General features: G+C 40.4%; 1 protein-coding gene across 1 annotated transcript in view; it reads left to right on the top strand.

Annotated features, from left to right (window-relative positions):
* The first annotated feature begins 3475 nt into the window (after nucleotides 1–3475).
* Pah (phenylalanine hydroxylase) overlaps nucleotides 3476–20164 on the top strand; it is a 56627-nt gene continuing 39938 nt past the window's right edge. Inside the window, exons 1-3 of the mRNA XM_013021270.1 lie at nucleotides 3476–3612; nucleotides 6590–6697; nucleotides 16408–16591. Of these exons, the coding sequence (XP_012876724.1) occupies nucleotides 3553–3612; nucleotides 6590–6697; nucleotides 16408–16591 (352 nt within the window). The 5' untranslated portion in view covers nucleotides 3476–3552. The remainder of the gene's footprint in view (nucleotides 3613–6589; nucleotides 6698–16407; nucleotides 16592–20164) is intronic.

Here is a 20164-nt window from a genome sequence, read left to right as displayed (position 1 = left end):
CAGTATTATGCTAAAATTAACATATCATGAGCAAGTCAGGCTCATCCTGGATGCCAGAATAGCTTAATAACCAGAAAAAAAATCTATCCAGGTAATTTATCAGATTAACCAACTGAAAGTTGTATAGCACATCATTTCTCAGGAGATGCAGGAAAGCCATTTATCAAATTCTATAATTCATCATAAAAACAAACACACCTTGGTACATTAGATTTTATAATATGATGAGGGCTATAATGTCAAAAGCCTATACCAAACATATTCACACATTAACTGTATTCATGATAAGATTGGGATCTGGCATCTATGCCTACTCTGACTGGACCCATCTCTGGACCAGTCAAGGTTTCAGCTGGAGTACAGAAGAATAAGCGTGCATGAATGTGTATGAAATGAAGAGTATATGTTCTATGTTCTCTCAGATTCAGAGCCTCGCTCCTCTGCCCCAGGAATCTTCCCCTCCAGGTCTGTAAGGGAGATGAGGAGAAGGCAGCTTCTTGCAGCATGAAGAATGAGAGACAATCTACCATTGGAAAATGGAGGATTTGTACCCAATCAAGCAACCAAACAGACAGACATTGTGTAGCATGGCTACATCGTAAGACTTCCATTGAAAGGAAAAAGTTAGAAGCTATGGAATCTCTGTAGACTGTGATAGCGTGCGTCTTCAGTGCAAGATCACAAGTCCATAAAAATAACTCCATGTGCAAACATTTGCAGGTATTTTACAATACATCTCATATCAATACCTTGGGAGTGAGGAATCAAGATAAATGAAATTGAATAAAGAAAACAAAGAAAGGGGACTTAGAGATCTTGGTTGTGTGCCATCCATCCATGGATTATGATTAACTCAACTCCCTGCACATGAAGTTAAGTAAAAAGATGCTGATAAACAAGAATGGGTTGGGAAATCTTCAACTTCCAAATCAGTGAAGGTCAGGTCTAAGGTTGTGTGGTACACAACTGTTCATCTTGCAACACGTGGATCTGCTTCTACATAGCCATCACACTATCCCAGGGTTCTACAGATCAACCTTGTGAATTCTTCTGGATTTGGAATTTCTCATTAATTTTCCTAGCACCCACTGCTGTTCTTGTTAGAGCAGTGCATTGTATTCCATCCAGTCATCTACAAAGTTTATGTCACAACTTAACACTTAGTGAGTTTTTTTTAAAATCGTGGACCATAGATTTTTCTTGGAGATAGCACACAGGCATACTTTGCTCTCAACCCAGATCTGAGACATCTTTATGTGAAACAGGATTACGAATTTTATTTTTATCTGGGCACTGGTGGCTCATGCCTATAATCCTAGCTACTCAGGAGCCTGAGATATGAGAATTGAGGTTCAAAGTCAGCCCAGATAGGAAAGTTTGTGAGACTACTTATTTCCAATTAAAACCAAAAAATCTAGAAGTGGCGCTGTGGCTCAAATGGAAGAGCACCAGCAAACAAGCTAAGGGACAGTGCCAAGGCTCTGAGTGTAAGTCCCAGTACTAGCACACAATTTTTCTTTTTAGCTGATATGTGGAGAAAAGAGAAGACTATTATTTGGTTCTTCTAAAAAAATCATGTTTCCTCATAGCCAAAAGAAATGATTATTTAATAGTCAAAGATTTGGAATGGAGTCAAACACTGTTTGAATTTGAGCTATTGATCGAAACTTCCTGGGTCTCTGTTGTTTTACCTCTGAGAGGGGATACATTGTTCATAGATGATGGACAGGCAGAAATGGCTCAGTCCTGTGGTGAGATTGGCATGGTGTTATCACACAGCATGTGTGTAAATACATAGTCATTATTGTTGGCCTTCTTTAGTGTGTACCAGTTTTATTATAGGTGTTGTCTAAGCACCAAGGGCTGAAACAATAAAAATTCACATTTCTTATCCTACAGGAATACTGGAGTCAGATAAGGATAGCCACTTTCCTAAGGGTGGAAGTGAACGTTGATCTTGGCCTCTTCTGTTCAGCAACATTGAACTTCCAACTTACCATGGGGAACCTCAGTCATGACTGTTTCTGGACGGAAACGATACTGTGTTTAAACTCTTAGCAGCTTGTAGAAAACCTAGCACATTGTAGATGCTCAAGAACCACTGAACAGCATCCCACTGTAAAAGCAGAGAAATCGAGGCACAGACTTAAGCTATGAAATTACTCAGTGGTACAAACAGGATTTAACCTACTTGTTTTGAACTCCAAATTTGAGATTTTTTTTTTCTTTTTTGTTCTTTCTGGCAGATGCTTTGTTATTAGGTCGAAGAATTGTGGGAGGGGATGGGGCGGACTCCTAGCACTGTCTATTATTGGCTTATTTTCACACAGCCCATTAACCTTGCCTGGATAAATATTAAGCAGGCATTTGGGGCCCTGAGGGCCCTGATTTCACATCTTTCCAAAACCCTCACTCCCCAGGTTTCTTTTCTATTTTTTTTTCTTTTCTGGCTATTGCTGTGTCACCTTATTTTTCTTACCTGATTCAAAAAAAAATGGGGCTCATGACATCTTCCTGCTTACTTAAGGGTACTTTCTAATATCCACCAGCTCACTCCTGGCTTGTGACCTCAATTTACCTTCTCAGGGCATAACCTGCAATAACCTTGTTTATTTTCTCTGCCCAGTGCCTTGGCAGCCTAGCAGGGAGACAGAGGTCTCTGTTTTGATCCTTACCGAATCCTCAGTGCCCAGAAACACAGGCAGATTATGCAGGTCTTCACTACCTGTCTGCTGTCACAGGAAGGTGACAATACTTTTAAACAATCTTGAACAAGGAGGCCAGAACTGTGCATTTGGTACAGTCACCGATGTGTTTAGTTTAATTCACTGCCTGTCCCCTACCACCCAATCCTGCCTCCTCCCCACCCCCCCACTCCTGCAGGATTGCTCTCCTCCTTCTGGCTCTCTTTTGGGACTCATCAGCAGTTACATAACTTGTTCAAGAACTCAGAGCTCTTTAGCTGCTGCACTCAGCAATTTTATCACGTGTGTGGTTCGAAACTCACAGAACACTGAACCAGTGTGCTTAATGAAAGGACTGGGTGTATGTGTGTGTGGTGACAAACATCTAATTTAGGATCCTAGTTCTGTTTCTATGGGGGAATGGGGCAATTCTCTGAATGCTGTAGAGCCTCAGCTGTTCCAAAGATAATCCTTCCCCCCCACCTCCCCAGTAGAGAATGCCCAGCCAGATGTGAAGGAGCCCTGCTCCTGGCCAGGGCACAGGTGGCCCTGCGTTCTTTGGCTTCTTCTGTCCAGGGCAGGCTGCCTAGGGCGACCTTCTGTGTCTGCCACACCCTTCTGGACCTCTCCCCTCTCCCGGGGCAGGTGACCTGGGGGTGGGAGGGTCGCTGCCCGGGCCACACCGCGTCCGGACAACGCCCACTGGGGGCGTGACCAAGCGGGGGGGGGGGAAGGGAGGAGACGCACCTTTTGGAACCTCTCTTTATCCTCTGCAATGCCAGTTTAAAAAGCTCAACCCAACGTGTTGAGGACAGACCTGTCCCTTCCTGCTGCCCGGAGGAAAAGACTTCGTTTGCTGGGGGTCAGCATGTCAGCCGTGGTCTTGGAGAATCGAACCTTCAGCCGGAAGCTTTCTGATTTTGGACAGGTGAGGCTGGGCAGGTGAGCCCTAGCCACTTAGATGGACGAGCTTAAGTCCCCACTGTGACCGAGATCCAGGAATCCCGACGCTTTCTAGTTTGATTGATCAGTCAGTCCAGGACTCTTGAGTTCATCTGAAGATGCCGAGAATAGCGAGCAGCAAAGGCCCTCCTCAACGATTGCTTCCCGACTAGAAGCGCAGTTGAACTGTGTGTGGGGGGCAGAAAGAGCACTGATTTCAGTGGTTGAGGATCTGATTTTCTGAGTTGCCCTCAACCTGTGTGTTCCTGCAGACGGCACTCTCCTCCCTTATCTTCTTTCTCTTTGGTACATTTTAAAAGGGTTGGTCCTTTTTGATCTGGGGTGGAAGATGGGAACCTTCTAGAACTTTTCTGTGTTTAGACAAACCCTCAACCAGATAAGGAAATGGCAAAGAGATAAATGACATATCATTCTTTCACTTCGAGGAGAAGATGAGGCATAAAGAGCATTTGGAAATTCAGACAGAGAGACAGACACTGTGCAGAGAGGAAAATGAGCATGAGTTACCTATAGATGTGCTTCGGGGATGGTGCCAGAATGAAATCACTCTCCAAGATTAGCTGGCTTTCTCTTGAGGTGAAGCCTGTTGCAGAGGTGGGCATCTGTTAGCTTGACTTGGATGCTCACCAGTCACTGCTGGATTCTGAGATTCGAGACACTGCAGGTGAACTTGGGTTCCTTGTAGGATGAGGAGAACAATTTTCTTTCCAGATTGGGATTGATGAAAAGAGGAGCGTGGATGGCAGCTTTAGCCTAACCAGAGAGTGAAGAACCCTGGGCTGGCTTGCTTTTGATCCTAAGAGAAAGACTTCTGAACATGGAGGCAAATGCTTGAAGTTTAGAAGAACCTAATGTGGAAAGAGGTGGCAGCTGGTTGAAGGGTACCAGGAGTGGCTTAATTTTCTTAGAGGTCAACAGGAAAAAACAAAGTTGCCCAGTGAACTAGAAACAGGGAAATCCTTTGTCATTTCAAGAAACCCAGGAAAGACTAATGGCTTCTTGTCTCCTGGTAAGAAAAAAAGGATTAAAAAAGGAGTCTGAAGTAACAGCCTTATGTTCACAGCTCTGGTAAGGCTTAGAAGAGAGAAGGGAGGCTGTGATTTATGCATAGAGTCAAAAAGGTTTGTGTTCAGATCCTAATTTCATTAACTAAACAGTTGCTTAGCCTTTCTCTGGCTTAATGCTGGCTTGGTACATAAAAACAAAGTACTGCCTAGATCACATTCAAAGTTAAATGAGACAATCCAAATCAATGGTCAGGACATCACAGGCTACTTTAAATGCAACATTAAACATCCTTTTAGAAAGATAACATCGTAGTCCAAATAGGGATATATAACAGTCCTATAACAGCCTTTTAATTTATTTGGAATTCTCTGTAATCTCATTTGTTGGTCATTTTGGTACCTCTCCTATGACCTTGTTTCATGTGAGGTTCTGGGAAATTTTGAATTCTCTGAACTGAAAGAGTTTTGTCCTAAGGGTCATCAGTATTCATGCAGGATTTATTATCCTAAGTGACTGATAAGAATCTGCCCAACACAGCCCCTTCTTGTTGGGATGGTATAACACCCATTCCCATTAGTTTCGTTCACTTGCTTACAAGAGAGTGATTGTTCTGACCATTTTCTTCCTCCTACTTTTAGAAACATGCTGTATATCAGTGGACACATGTAGAATTTTATGCATTATTCTAACACTTAAGGAAGTGTTTCAGTAAAGTTTGGACTATTCTCATAAGCCTGGAGTATGTGCTCCATCTTTGGCATTCTTTGCTATTGAGTTAAAGACATCCATTTAATGTGTCCTGAGATTTTTTTTTTTTGCCAAGATTGAGAGGTTGTTCATGTGTATGTATTTTTTCTTATCATTTTATATAGTTCTATTAATATTCTACTTAAACTCACATTTTCATTTTTCTTTTCTTTTTAAGTGGTATTATGGTTTGAACTCAGGGCCTCACACTGGCTGTTCATATGCCCTCCTATTTGAACCATTCCACCAGCCATTTTTGTGTTGGTTATTTTTGAAATAGGGCTTCCTTTGTGCCCAAGCCAACCTGGACTGTGATCCTCCCATTTGTGCTTCTTTTTTTCAGGTTGCTGGAATAGCAGGTTACATGCATCACACCCAGGTATGGGCTGAGATGCCATCTTTTTTCCAGATCTTCACCTCCCAGTCAACTAGGATCCTAAGCTGGAGCCTCAATGTCTGATTGCTACAGTGTTCTTTCATTTTTGTAATCTGAATATTGTTTCACCAGGATTTATGATATGTCAAGTGTAGAGTTATATAGGGGAAAATTAAAAAAACTTATTTTTGCAGGAAGTGGAGTTTTATAGGAAATACATAAGGCTAAGTGACTTGCCAAAGTGGTAAATGGAAAAGCAAAGATTCTAAATCAAGTATTTAGACACAAAGGCCCACAAATGTTCCTGCTTTTTGAATTTTATTATCTTTAAGTCGTTGTACAAGGGAGATGCCGTTCTACAGCAGTTTATAAATACAGTACATCTTGGCTAATGTCACCCTTAAACTTCTCACCCTCCCTCCCAACTCACCCTTTCACTCAAGTTTATTTATTTTGTAGGACAGGCTTTTTTTTTAAACTATATTTCTCCCTACTTCTTTTCCTTTTGATTCTTTCCATGTTGTATTTCTTAATGTTTTTTCTGGGACCTATTTTATACCATATTTTGTACCACCTTTAAGGACTTCTTGGTTTGTTGTATCTACTAAACCAACATTTTACCTCCTGAAGTGGGTGCGCACATGGCCTATTCAGATTTGTATCTCTGAGAATCTATGTAGCTCAGTGTAGGCAAAGGCTTCAGGAGAGAAAAAAACCCACAACATTGTGCTAACTTTTTCTTTGGAAGTTTCATAGAAATGAATGGCTCAGCTGTGGAAAGCGTTTTAACTAAGCATCTATAATCCTGTAGGAAACAAGCTATATTGAAGACAACTCCAATCAAAATGGTGCCATATCACTGATATTTTCTCTCAAAGAAGAAGTTGGTGCACTGGCCAAAGTCTTGCGCTTATTTGAAGTAAGTACTTTGTTCATCTGTGTTTTTGGATAATGGCATTAGCAAAGTTCTGTGGTATTTTCCAATTATAAATGGCAAAAAAAAATGAACACAGGATCTGAAATTGGAAAACTTGATTTTTCGGCTCAGGTTCTTATATTAACCAACTGTGTCTTCTTTAAGTTATTCCATCTCTGATAACACTTGCCTTGTGGCTTCATCTGGACTTTTGTGATGATATCACGTGTTCTGGGGATTAGGCCTAGTGAAGTTCCCTGGTAATCCCAGCTATCCCAGAGGCAGAGGCAGGAGGATTGTGGTTTGAGGCTGGCTCAGAGAAAACATGAGATTTTACCTGAAAAACAAGCTAATGAAACAAGAGCACTGAGAGAGTGGCTGAAGAAGTTGCGCACTTGCTTAGTGAGCAGAGCATGAGACTCTTATGTTCAGTCTCGTTTTCCACCAAAGAACAAACCTAGATGTGTTTATATAGAATTATAGTTGACAATTAGACAAAATGAAATGAGTTGTGAGTTATTTCATTTACCAAATTAACACTGGTTGTCTCCCATGTCTGGGCATAAGTTAATATATGTTTAGTATTTCTTCCTTCAAACAGCTTAGCCCCAAACCGTGTTTTAGAAAGCAACTGATGCTTTTGAAGATGTTACTAGATGTCTTTATATATAAAGTGGTTCCATGATCTATGTGCTAGGGAAGCTTGAGGTTGTACCATTTCAAGTGCTTTATTTTATTTATTTATTTTTCTACTGTTCCCGGGGCTTGAACTCAGGTCCTGGGCCCTGTCCCTGAGGTAGTTTTTGTTTGTTTGTTTGTTTGTTTTTTGCTCAAGGCTAGTGCTCTGCCACTTTAGCCATAGTTCCACTTCCATTTTTTTTGGTGGTTAATCAGAGATGAGGGTTTCATAGACTTTCTTGCCCAGGATGGTTTTGAACTGTGATCTTTACCTCTTATGCCTCCTGAGTAGCTAGGAGTACATGTGTGAGCCACTGGTACCTGATGATATCTTTCTTGTTAATAATCTTTCTTCTTAAACAGGAAATGTATGCACTATTTTCCAGATTTATTACTGTAAGTGTTCTGAATGTTAGGAGCATTGATTAGTATCTTGGAATTTAGGGCTCATTGGGGTTTTAGTTTGGCATGGTTTCTTGACTTTTGTTGTTCTGGGAATCAAACCTAGGACCTTATGCATCTGAGGCAAGTGCTCTAGCAGTCGGCAACACCCCATACGACTCTGAGTTCTTTAGGAAAATTAAGCCTAGTGATGAGTACATAAATAAATTGAGAATATACAGATTTCTCTTACGGAAGCATTTCAACGAATTTAGATAGACACTCTATCCTCCTACACCAAGTAATCCCCACTCCTGAAGCATGGGTTTTATAGGGAGACTTCCTTCCAAAGAGCCAAGTATGGAGAGAGGAGGAAAAGAGTCACATCCCAGTGGAAAAGCTTGGTAAACATGCCTCAGTCAGGTGACCGAGATCAACATCACCCAAAAGAAACAATAGATGCTCACCTTCTTCTTATTAATGCCAATATTATTAAAGTCATGTTGTTGGTATGTATCCTGGACCTAATGTTATAAAAAATTGGCACCTCATTGGTGTTTTCTTGTGTTTCCAAACTCATAGCCCCAATCGAACCATGAAGAAACCTTCAGATGAACCCCAGTGGAAGGTCTTTGTACAAAATACCCGACAAGCAGTCCTCAAAAGCTAAGAATGCCTGAAAAATTGACACAAGCAGAAGGAAAACATTAGGAAGTCTGAATGTAATGTGATAGCTGGAGTTGAGATCTTAAAATGGTCAAAGACATTAGGTGTAAGTGAAAGAAATTTGAGTCCAGTGTTGGTGGCTCACACCTGTAACCCTAGCTACTCAGGAGGCTGAGATTTTGAATGGCCTTGCCTTTCATGTATAACAATATATCAATATTGGTTTTTTTTTGTATGTGTGGGTCATGGGGCTTGAACTCTGGGCCTGGGCACTGTCCCTGTGCTCTTCAGCTCAAGGCTAGGTCTCTACCACTTGAACCATAACAAGACTTCCAGTTTTCTGGTGGTTTATTGGAGATAAGAGTCTCATGGACTTTCTTGCCCAGGCTAGTTTTTTGATCCTCAGATCTCAGCCTCCTGAGTAGCTAGGATTATAGGTGTGAGCCACTGGCACCTGGCATCAATATTGGTTTTCAATGGTAACACATATCCTGAATTCAGATGAGGTTGGTTGCTGCCAGGCTTCCATGCTTGCACACACTATGCAAGCACTATCTTGTCAAGCTATACCCCAATTCTCTTCTTTTAATTTTATGTACACCATAAGTTTTCGTTGTTGATGTTGTTTTTTTTTTTTGTAGAAAACACTGAGTATTACCATTCAAAGCCAGCCCAGGCAGGAAAGTCCATGAGACCCTATCTTCAATCAATTACCCCCAAGCCCCAAAGCAAAACAACAACAACAACAGAACAGAATTGGCACTGTAGCTCCAATGGTAGAGTGCTAGCCTTGAGCAAAAGAAGCTCAGGCACTGTGGCCAGGCCCTGAGTTGAAGTCCCAGGACCAGAAACCAAAGAAAGAAAGAAAATGAAGTGGTAGGGGACAGAATAAATGAATGACTGGGTGAGAACAAGTAATGTGTGGAGAAGACAGACAGGGAATTTCTGAGTGAGAAGAAGCATGTCTGAGATTTGCTCTGTGCAGCTGTTTAGCCTTGGTATTTTATAGTTAATCAGATTTTCTTCTTGACAGATTGTCCCTAGGGCCAAAGTGAAGCTAAGAGATTAAGTAATAGTAAATAAAAAGGATGTTTACAATCTAATAGATAAGCCACAAGTAATAAATTACCAGAACTGGGTGGAGTGTTTGTGTGTGTGTGTGTGTGTGTGTGTGTGCCTGTCTGTCTGTCTCCACACATTCTTTCAAATTGAAATTGCACTGGCTACTCATATTCCCGTTATTCAATATCGGACAGTATTCACATTTGGACATACTCTTATTGTTTTCACGAATGATCATGATACCAAAGATTATAAGTTAACATTTTTTGCCCCTTAAGGAAAAAAAAATCAGATGATTCAAGGCAATAGTCCTTTCTGATTGTCCTCTAGTCCTGGACATCTTCCCAGCCAGGACAATGTTATATGAGTTCAGTAAGTTCCTTCCAGCTCTTAAAATATCATGTGTCCTGTTGTGCACATTGCCCTGCAAACTCTGAGTCAACCCCATGGAGGAGTCAGGATCATGGACTCAGGGAAGGTAAAGCTGTGGCTCTGAGGGCCTCCTGCCTTCTCTGTGCCTCAGTCCTCATCTGTAAACTGAGAATAATGATAACATCTGCTCCCTAGTTCTGACAATTAAATGACTCAATGCACATGAAAGCCTCTGAACTGTATGTATGTATATATTATAAATATGTATGGATGCATGCATATATAGGAGTATGCATATATATATATATTTGTGAGTGCAAGGTTTCAGATACATATACAGATATCTCCCAGTAGAACATATTAAAGCATCCTTGATTCTCAAATAAGAAAACAGTGAGTTCTGCAATATATCAACAGACTTCTTGGCTTGGCTAGGTTTGATTCTGTGCCTGAATCCATCTTTTCCTTGAGTGGTCAGCTCTAAAGTCACCTTCCTGTTAAAATCCTATTGCTTTCATTAGCTTAGCCCTTTGTAACTATATCAGAATGAGATTGATATTTCCACAAGAGATGTGGATTACCTTGTTTGCAGGTGTTGGGTGGGGTGGGGGTTGGGATTGAAGTAAATGTTCTAATGATTTAAAGTCAGATGAAGAGGAATATGCTGATACCTCTACCTATAAAACTGTGAACATTCCACCACCCTCCTTAGATTGTTTTTAACTCTCGCTTCTTTGCATAGTTATTTGAACATTTTCCATAGCTCTCTACTGGCTCATGTCTCATGCCTTCTTAGGCAAACAGCCCCTGAGAGTCTTTAGGAACAAAGGCTTAGTAATGAGCTACAAAATTAGAAGCAAGTTCTAGGGGAAACTTGTAATGAACAGGCTTCCCACTCTCTTTCAGCACCCTGCTAATGAGTCACCTTTCCATGTATTCTCCGGAGAAAGGAGCAAGCAAAGAAGTAGATGTACAGATCTCTGAGCTCTGAGGTTATCTCAGAGGTAGCTTCATATCCTAAATTAGCATCACTTATTTATTTCGTGGAGACAGAGACCTTCAGAATAAAGCAAGCTGCCCAAAGCTAGACAGATACAGCTGAAAATTGTGTCAGAATTTTTTTTTGGTCAATTGGCCTTTTGGAAACAAAATGGAAATGGCACAGAATATATGTGTTACACCCACTTCCTGTGCTCTAACCCAGTCCAGAGAAACATTTTCTTACTGTTCCATTCTAATTTAAGTATTCACTTCTGAGTATCTCTATTATTAGATCTTCTGTAGCTGATGAGGACCCTGGAGTGAACTGGAAAATCATCCTTTGTCCTTGTAGAACTCGTGACATTAAAAAACCATTACAAAGCAATGTACAACAAACGCTCAGCTGAACTCCAGGTTCCATGATTGGTGTTCATCCAGACCTGAGGTTAAGGAGGTCAGGGGAGATTTCATGGAGACCCAAAAGGGATTAAGTAGAAATCAGGAGTAATAGAGAAGTAAGTTCTATAAAGAACAGTTGATTTATGGGAGGGAGGATAAACAAGTGGTGGTCAGGTAGCACAATCCTTGAATCCTTTTCCATCTACCAACGTCAGCATTACTGGGGACAGAGGAGTCGTCCAGGCAGATACATAACAATTGCAATTGAGCTTTGGACTTTAGAGACCCACCTGTGACCCCTGGGCTTAGAGTACAGGATGAGAGGTGAATCACGAGGACTGATCTTGGGTACATGGACCATGAAAATGTTTACTCAGAACACTGTAAAAAATTGAAACAAAGTAAAGGTTTTGAGAAGTGTTCTATGTATTCCTAGCTTCTCCAAAGCTTTTATCATGAAGGGGTGTTGGGTCTTATCAGGAGCTCTTTCTGCATTTATTGAGATGATCATGTGGTTCTTGACCTTCCTTCTGTTGATGTGTTGTATTATATTTTATTGATTTGTGTATGTTGAACCAGCTTTGCATTTCTGAGATGAATCCTGCTTGATCACAGAGTATGATCCTTATGGTTAGTTGCTGAATTTGATTGGCTGAATTTCAGTGAGAAGTCTTTCATCGATATGCATTCAAGAGATAGGTCCTAGAGTTCTCTTTCTTTGATGAGTCCTTATCTGGGATGAGTAATTTTGGTTTCATAGAATGAGTTTGGTAGTGATTCTTTACTATTTCATTGAAGAGTTTGAGGAGTGTTGGTGTGAATTCCCCTATGAGGGCCTTACAGAATTCTGCTGTAAACCCATTAGGTCCTAGGCTTTTCTTGGAGAGGAGGTCTTTTATCGCCATTTCATTACTTGTTAAGGGTCTATATAGTTGGCTTATATATTCTTCTTGGATCAGTTGGTCTCTAGAAATGTATTTATTTATGCAAGCTCTTCAATTTAATATAGTGCTTCACTTGTGTTCCCACTGTTTCTGATCTTACTTTTTTGTTTTGGTTTTCTTAATGGTCTGCTTATCACCTAAAGACTGTATATTTTATTTATTTACCATAGCTACTGTTTACCTCCTTTGTTGAGATGATAGGCTGTATGAGGCAAGGATTTTTATCTGCTCACTGTTACTCCTCACCACCTAGAAAAACACTTGTCAATCAGAGGTACTCAATATGATACATTATTTTGTTTCTGTTTACAAATATAATGTCCTTGGGCCATTCTTTATAAATGTCTTTGCTGTCTCTAGAAACCTCTGAAAGAGCCCAGGATCAAACTTAAGTTTAGTCCAAGGCAAAAACACATAGTATTTCAATTATATGCCCTTCCAGGCTAGTCATGTTTCACATCCTGCCCAGCCTTTCCTTCTCTCTTTGAAAACATACTCAAAACACCACCCAGGTGACTCTATACACTAGACATAGAATGTAATGAGAACTCCCCGAGCATATGGGAGAGTTATTTGTCCATCACTGAGATGAACCACTGAAGAGGAGGAGACGTTCACTGTGGCTCATGGTGCAGGTGGTTTCCTGTTCCTGGGTAGCTCACTCCATGCTGTGGACTTGGGATGAATGCAGAACACCGTGCAAGCAAGTACACAATGTGCAGCAATGTGCCTCAAAGTAACCCAGCAATTGACAAACCAATGGAGGGACCAGGGACAAGGCATAGCCTTTCAATGCTTACTCCTAGTGACCTACTTCCTCCTTCTAGGCTCCACCTCCCAAGTCTCTACCACCTGCCAATAACACATCAAATTTTGACGGATTCAACCATTGATGAAGTCAGAGCCCTTAAGATCCAAACACTACCCTTCCCCCATGAAGTCCATCAGCTGACAACCAATCCTACAGGAGACATTTCAGACTCAAATCATAACACTATCTACGAATCAAATTAAAATTGTGCCAAGGGTAATCCCAGTGTTTCATTCCCATATAATAAAGTTATATTTATTTGAACACAAATTAACAAAAGTTCAAAGTGGCCGATAAGTGTATCCAGAGGTAATGAATAGCAAAATCAGGATTTGCACAAAATCAGAATTTCAAAGCCCCCACTCTTCCCTGCTCTTTCCATACCATTCTCCTTTTTGTTTCATAGAATCAAATGGAAAGGGAGGGGAGGAGACCTTAGCTGGGACCAATTCAAGATTTATTTCATAGGAGAGTAATCATGTAGTGAATATTTCAAAATGCCTAGAAGAATTTGAATGGTCTCATAATTTATTTATTTTATTTTTTCCCAGGTCTGGGGCTTGAACTCAGGGCCTGGGCACTGTCACTGAGCTGATTTTGCTCAAGGCTAGCACTCTACCACTTGAGCCACAGCACCACTAAGGGCCTTTTCTGTTTATGTGGTACTGAGGAGTTGAACCTAGGGCTTCATGCATGCTAGGCGAGCACCCTACCACTAAGCCACATTCCTAGCCCTGGTCTCATAATTTAAAAAAAAAACAAAAAATGATAAATACTTGGAGTGCTGGATCTGTTAACGAGCCTGATTTGATCATTGACAATGCAAACATGTATCAACACATCACATTGTTCTCTACAAATATATACAATCACTTGTCAATTGAAAATGACATTGAACTTAAATGATCCAGAAAGACAAGTCGATTTTTCATCATTGTGAATTCCATAGTATTTGCTTGTTTCTGAGCTCTCTTTACAGTGTTTTCCTTGTGGAATGCCAACCCAAAAGATCTGTTCTTAGTGAAGCAGATAATTCATCTCACTTTGCCCTACAATTCCTTCTCCAAGGTCCTGATTAATAAAGGTTGCATAATGACATCTTTTGTGTTTAAATAAACTCTTGGACAAATGACAAAATTGTATTGTTCTTTCTGAGAAGTTCAAGCCTTTCTTGCTTTTTACAAATGTCTGTTTTGAGTGATAACCAGAGTTCTTTCTATTTTCCTTACCTAAGATGTGTTGTGTGTGTTTGAGATAGCTTATAGGCCTGCAGAGAGTTCTTGATTAGCAATAAACATTCATTACTAAACCCATAACCCTAACCAGACTTGGAAATTAATTTTAAAAGCCTCTCTTAGCAATGAGAATTATTGGTTTCTAAGGATCTACACTGATTAGAAAAAAAATCCAACAAGGAAATTGTATGCCAAGCTTGAGGGTTAATCATTTATTGCATTCATTCAAATGCAAAATAAAAAAATCCAGCTAGATGTTCATTGCCTAACTTAACTAGAAACTTCTCTTCTAAGACTTGGAAAATAAGAAGTTTCACATTATCTCATTATTAACCCCATCTGAGTATTCTATGCCAGCCGTTTTTCAGGGAGAGTAAAGAGTATAATTGCTTGATTTATTGTTTATCCAAATCCATGATAATCATTTTCCCAGGACTTTATCATAACAGTTTTAGAAATAATGTCGTGTACATCTAAATCCATAATAATCATTTCCCCAAGATTTTATCATAACAATTTGGGAAATAATGTTTCATAGTAAAAGTAATAAACATTTTAAGAAAAATTAACCTATGATTTAAAAAAAATTGAAGGAATCAAAATTACTCCCTAGCTCATTACTCCCACTTGAAGTACATCTGGGAATGTTGTCTACAAGGTTTTATAAATACTGCTGTTACTTGCTTTTTAAGAGTTATGCAATCTTCCATCAAATGATTATACCACAGTACACTTAATCATACTCTTTCTACAGTGGTTTACTTAACTTAGAGACTGGTGAGGAGCTTTGTGAATTCTCCCCATCAGGTAGATTTCCAGCATTAGGAAAACCGAATCATAGGGTATCGATTGTTTCATGGTTATTTCTTAGCCAAAAAAATGTGTGTGTGTAGAAGTGACTACTTTCAGAGATGGGGTGTGGGTGGTAAGTATCCGGATCTATGATTCGCTACTTCTGCCACCCTGTGCACCCGCCTCCTTGTCCTCTTCCTCTCCTGCCTGCTGAAATCCTTGCACAAATAAGCTCACCAGAGTTGGGTCTGCTTCTGGGCTTGGCTCTACATAAAGCAGTAACTTGGCTGCCTTTTCTTTAGAAATTTCAACATAGGTAAATAGAGGCAGAACTTTCATGGTCTCCTTTTTGTGCGAGCCAAGAATAGATGACATTGCTCTTTGGCTTGTTTAAGAAGTGACCTGTGGTCATCAGGGAGAGTTTCCAGTGCACTCACTACCTCTGTGGCCTCCCACCCTCAAGCTTCTCTCTCTTTTCTTGAGACCCTCATGTTAATTTCTCTGGCCACAGATCTGTTTTCTCTGTGGTCTGAACACTGAAATATTGGCAGCAGCTGGTATCAAAGGGGAAGGACTAGAAGAAGTGCTCATTCTGTCTCCTGTAGCCAGAGGTTTTATTTTATTTCATCAATTTACCTTTTAATTTATTTATGTTTATTACCTTTCAGTAGTCATGCAACATGTTGATTTTTTAGTATAATGCATCATGATCAATATAATCTCTTCTGTCGTTCATATCTACGGTTCTGTTTTGTGTTAATAATAATGAGAAAAGATGACATTTGTGGAGGGCTGTCTGTATCCCTGCCAGGAAAGGTAGACAAAATGATCCCAGGGTTCGAAAACATGGACCTAACCTCTGCTCCTGCTGTGTGGGGTGGCATGCACCTGACATTCCAAGTGATGGAGGAAGGACAATGGTAGAGTGCTGCGGTGCATACCTGCCATCCTAGCAACAGAGAGAAGTACAGACAGGAGGATGGTAGTCTAGGCTGGCGTAGGCATGCCTATGAAATGCTATCTATAGCATAACCAACACAAAAAGCGGTTGGCAGAGTGGCTTGTGTGGGACAGTACCTGCTCAGCAAGCACAAGACCCTGAGTTCAAACCCCAAAATAGCTTTAAAAATACAATTAACTATAACTTACAAGTTATTTGTACCTGACAAAGTTATTTGTAACTTACAAGTTATGATACCTATCCTGAAAGTTGATGTGGGTCATAAGTGTGTGTATATGTGTGTGTGTGTGTGTGTGTGTGTATGCATATATGTACAACGCACGTACATACATATATACTTGTAGGTAGATAGACAGACAGACAGATAGATAGATAGGGAAATAGATGATCTGTTCTCTTAACCCCCTATTCTCTCTCTCTCTCTCTTCTAGGAGAACGATATTAACCTGACTCACATTGAATCCAGACCTTCTCGTTTAAACAAAGATGAGTATGAATTTTTCACCAATCTGGATAAACGCAGTGTGCCTGCTCTAGCCAGTATCATCAAAATCCTGAGGCACGACATTGGTGCCACTGTTCATGAGCTTTCCCGAGATAAGGAGAAGGATACAGGTAAGAATCGGAGGAATCTAGTGACACGTGACCCCACCCTGCCTTTAGAAAATATCAGCATAGGGCTGGGAAGGTGGCTCAGTGGTAGATCGCTTGCCTTACGTGCATGAGGCCCCGGGTTTGATTCCTCAGTACCACATAAGCAGAAAAATCCAGAAGTGACACTGTGGCTCAAGTTGTAGAGCTCCAGCTTTGAGCTGAAGAGCTGAGGGACAGCGCCCAGGCCCAGAGTTCAGGCCCCACAGCCAACCAAAAAGAAAATCTCAGCATAAATGATATATAGCTGGATGATTGTGGTGGGGGCCAAGTGTGAAGATGGAGGTCAGGGATTTTGACAGAGCCTAGGATGTCATAGACATGCAGTAGATTAATTCTTCTATCCCCCCTTCTCAAGGTATTAGTAGTCTTCCCTCTGCTGCTATGATGATTTATATAAGAGGTTTTCCCCTCTAGGTTATCATACTGTCAATCTTCTATCTCTGGGTGAGATTTCTTATAAATGCAAATTCAACAGGAGATGTATTGTTGTCCTCGTTTAAACCAGAGGGCTGTGTCTAAGTCTTTCTCATAGCCTAGAGCCAGGCCCGTCTGTGTTCTTGATCTTACAGCTTTCACTGCTGTCATCTGTATCTTATTTTCCCCTTCCACTAAACTGCGAGTTCCTTGATCTCAGTGAGTGTTTCTTACACGTGTTTCATTCCTCAGAGTTTAGCTCAAAGATTGACAGGTCACAAATATTTGTGAGTGAATGACAAAATCCGAGCGTTGTAAAGACTTTCTCTGTCCCATTATCTACTTAGTGAGTGCTGTCTATTGCTGTCCCCTGGATGGGAGAAGGGTGAAATTGCAGGAGTCCATATGGGCTTGGGGTTAGGGAGACTTGGTCGCAAGCCCTACTTCTTCCATATACTGGCTTCTGACAAGTCCCTTGAAGTGCTCCGACCTCGAGCTTTTGTGAGGATTCAAAAGGGGTCATACATAAATGTGCTTAGAACTGTGCCTTAAGTATTGTAGGATGATAGTATGGAGTCATTGTTATGGTAATGATCAGCCTGACTGATACACTGATCCAAAGCATCTTCAGATGACTGTTTCCTTTATCAGCATCAGTTAGTTAGACTAGGGAATTTCATTGTGATTTGTTCATAGAGGCCTAATACATAACTTAATCAGACTTAATCAGACTCACCTCCTCCGTCACTTTCCTTCCTCCTCCATCCTCCCTTCCCAAACCAATCCCAACCATCTCGCAGTTTACAGAAAGTGCTTTGATACTCACTCTCTGAATCTTTCTCTGTCAACCTCCCCCACTGTCCACTAAGACTCCATACCCCAGGTAGGACATGTGTTACTTTCTTAATATTCATAATTGAAGTGCACATTGTTTGGGCCTTCATAATGGTATTCACACATTAATATACCATACTTCAATCAGACTAAAATATATATGTATATATGTATAAATATTACACACATACATACATGAAATCTTATATGTACTTACATATATATTTATCAAATAAGCTATTTTTAATAGAAACGTGAGTGTGTGTGTGTGTGTGCATGCATACATGCATGCATGCGCGCTACCATCTTAGGGCTTGAACTTAGGATCTAGGCAGTCTTTGAGCTTTTGTGATCAACACTAGCACTATACTACCTGAAAACCAGCTCCACTTGTGGTGTTTTTGGAAGTTAATTGGAGATGAGTCTCACAGACTTGCCTGTGTGGGATGGCTTTGAATCATGGTCCTCTGATCTCAGCCTCCTGAGTAGCTAGGATTACAAGTGTGAGCCATACTAATATCCTTCTTTTTAAAATGATACTTTATTTTAAAAAATGACAGTATTAGAGTTACAAAAAAATGACGGAGAAACTTTAGAGAATTCCCATGTGTCTTCTTTCTTCCCGTCCTCGCTTTTCCCTATGAACAATTTAAATCTTTTGGAATTGATGAGCTGGTACAGGTATATTACTATTATGAACTAACTGAAGTCCACAGTTTAGATTCAGAAGTATGTTTTGTGTTGTACAGTTTTGTTTTATTGTTGTTGGGTTTTTTTTTGTGTGTGTGCTGGTCTTGGGGCTTGAACTCAGGGCCTGGGCACTGTCCCTGAGCTTTTCTTTGCTCAAGGCTAGTGCTCTACCACTTGAGCCACAGTTTTATTTCTGACATTTAGTTGTTAATTGAAGATAAGAGTCTCTGAGACCTACCTGTCCTGGCTAGATTTGAACTGTGATCCTCAGATCTCAGTGTTCTGAACAGCTAAAATTATAGGCAGAAGCCTCTAGCACATGACCAGTTCTGTTGGTTTTAACAAAATGCACGAGTGTCACGCAGAATAGTTTCATGGTTCTAAAATGTATCAGCTCTACCTATTCATTCCTCCTTCTTCATACCAACCCCTAGTTGATTTGCTTTGTCCACAATGTCATATATTTGGAATGATGTGGTATGCGCTCTCTGAGACTAATTCGTTTACTTAGCATTATACTTTTAAGGTTCCTCCAGGACTTCTTTAGAGTAATAGCTAGATCATTTCTTTTTTATTGCAGAGTAATATTCCACTCATGAGCTTCACCACAGTTTATCTACTTATCTAAGTTAAGAACATTTTGATTACCTCTGATTTGGGGTGGTTTTGAATACAGCTATTACAAGCATTCATGTGCAAGTTTTGGCTATGGATTGAGTAATTAGCTCATTTGTGTCCAATTAGTAAGATAAGCTTTAATGTTTTGAATTAATTTTTTTCCTACTGTAAAATAAAAAGTTTCTTTTTCAAAAGTCTGAAGTCATCTTTAGGTCAAAGGGATTTCATGCACTACAGTTGACTTGGTCAACAAAGTTCATGTTGTCCAGGTGCTGGTGGTTTATACTTGTAATCCTACTTACTCAGTAGGCTGAGATCTGAAGATCAAGATCTAAAGCCAGCCTGGGCAGAAAAGTCCAGGAGATTCTTAACAGCAGCAAAAAGCCATAAGGGAAGTGTGGCTCAAGTGGTAGAGTGCCAGTCTTAAGTGAAAAAGTGAAGAGTTCAGGCCCCAAGATGAGCACAAAAACAGAACAAAACAGGCACTAAGTTATAGTTGGATAAGAGAAAGCAAAGTTCTGATGGATTTTTCTTTCCTTTTGAAAAAATAATAGGCTTTTAATGCACTACAGCCAAATAAATGTATACCTTAGTTGCAAATTACCATCCCATCTTGATAATCTATTATGCACTAGATTTTTTTAATCTAGAAGATAAGATTTGAATGTTTTAATCACAAAAGGTAATCTGTTTGACTAAATATACATACAAACCCAGATTAGAACTTTACAGTAGTTATGCATGAATAAAAACAATACCCTGTAAACCTATGTAGCTCTTCCTTCCCTTCTTCCTTCCTTTCTTTCCTCCTCTTTCTTTCCCCTTTCCTCCCCTTCTTCCTTCTCTCCTTCCCTCCCACCCCTTCCCTCCCTTTCTTCTCCCTTCTCCTCTTCCCTCTCCCTCCCTCCCTCCCTCCCTCCCTTCCTTCCTTCCTTCCTTCCTTCCTTCCTTCCTTCCTTCCTTCCTTCCTTCCTTCCT

Source organism: Dipodomys ordii, unplaced genomic scaffold, assembly GCF_000151885.1.
Source record: "Dipodomys ordii isolate 6190 unplaced genomic scaffold, Dord_2.0 Scaffold3, whole genome shotgun sequence".
Lineage (NCBI taxonomy): Eukaryota > Metazoa > Chordata > Mammalia > Rodentia > Heteromyidae > Dipodomys > Dipodomys ordii.
The sequence above is the reverse complement of the archived record's forward strand: the minus strand, read 5'-3'. Positions and strand labels throughout refer to the sequence as shown.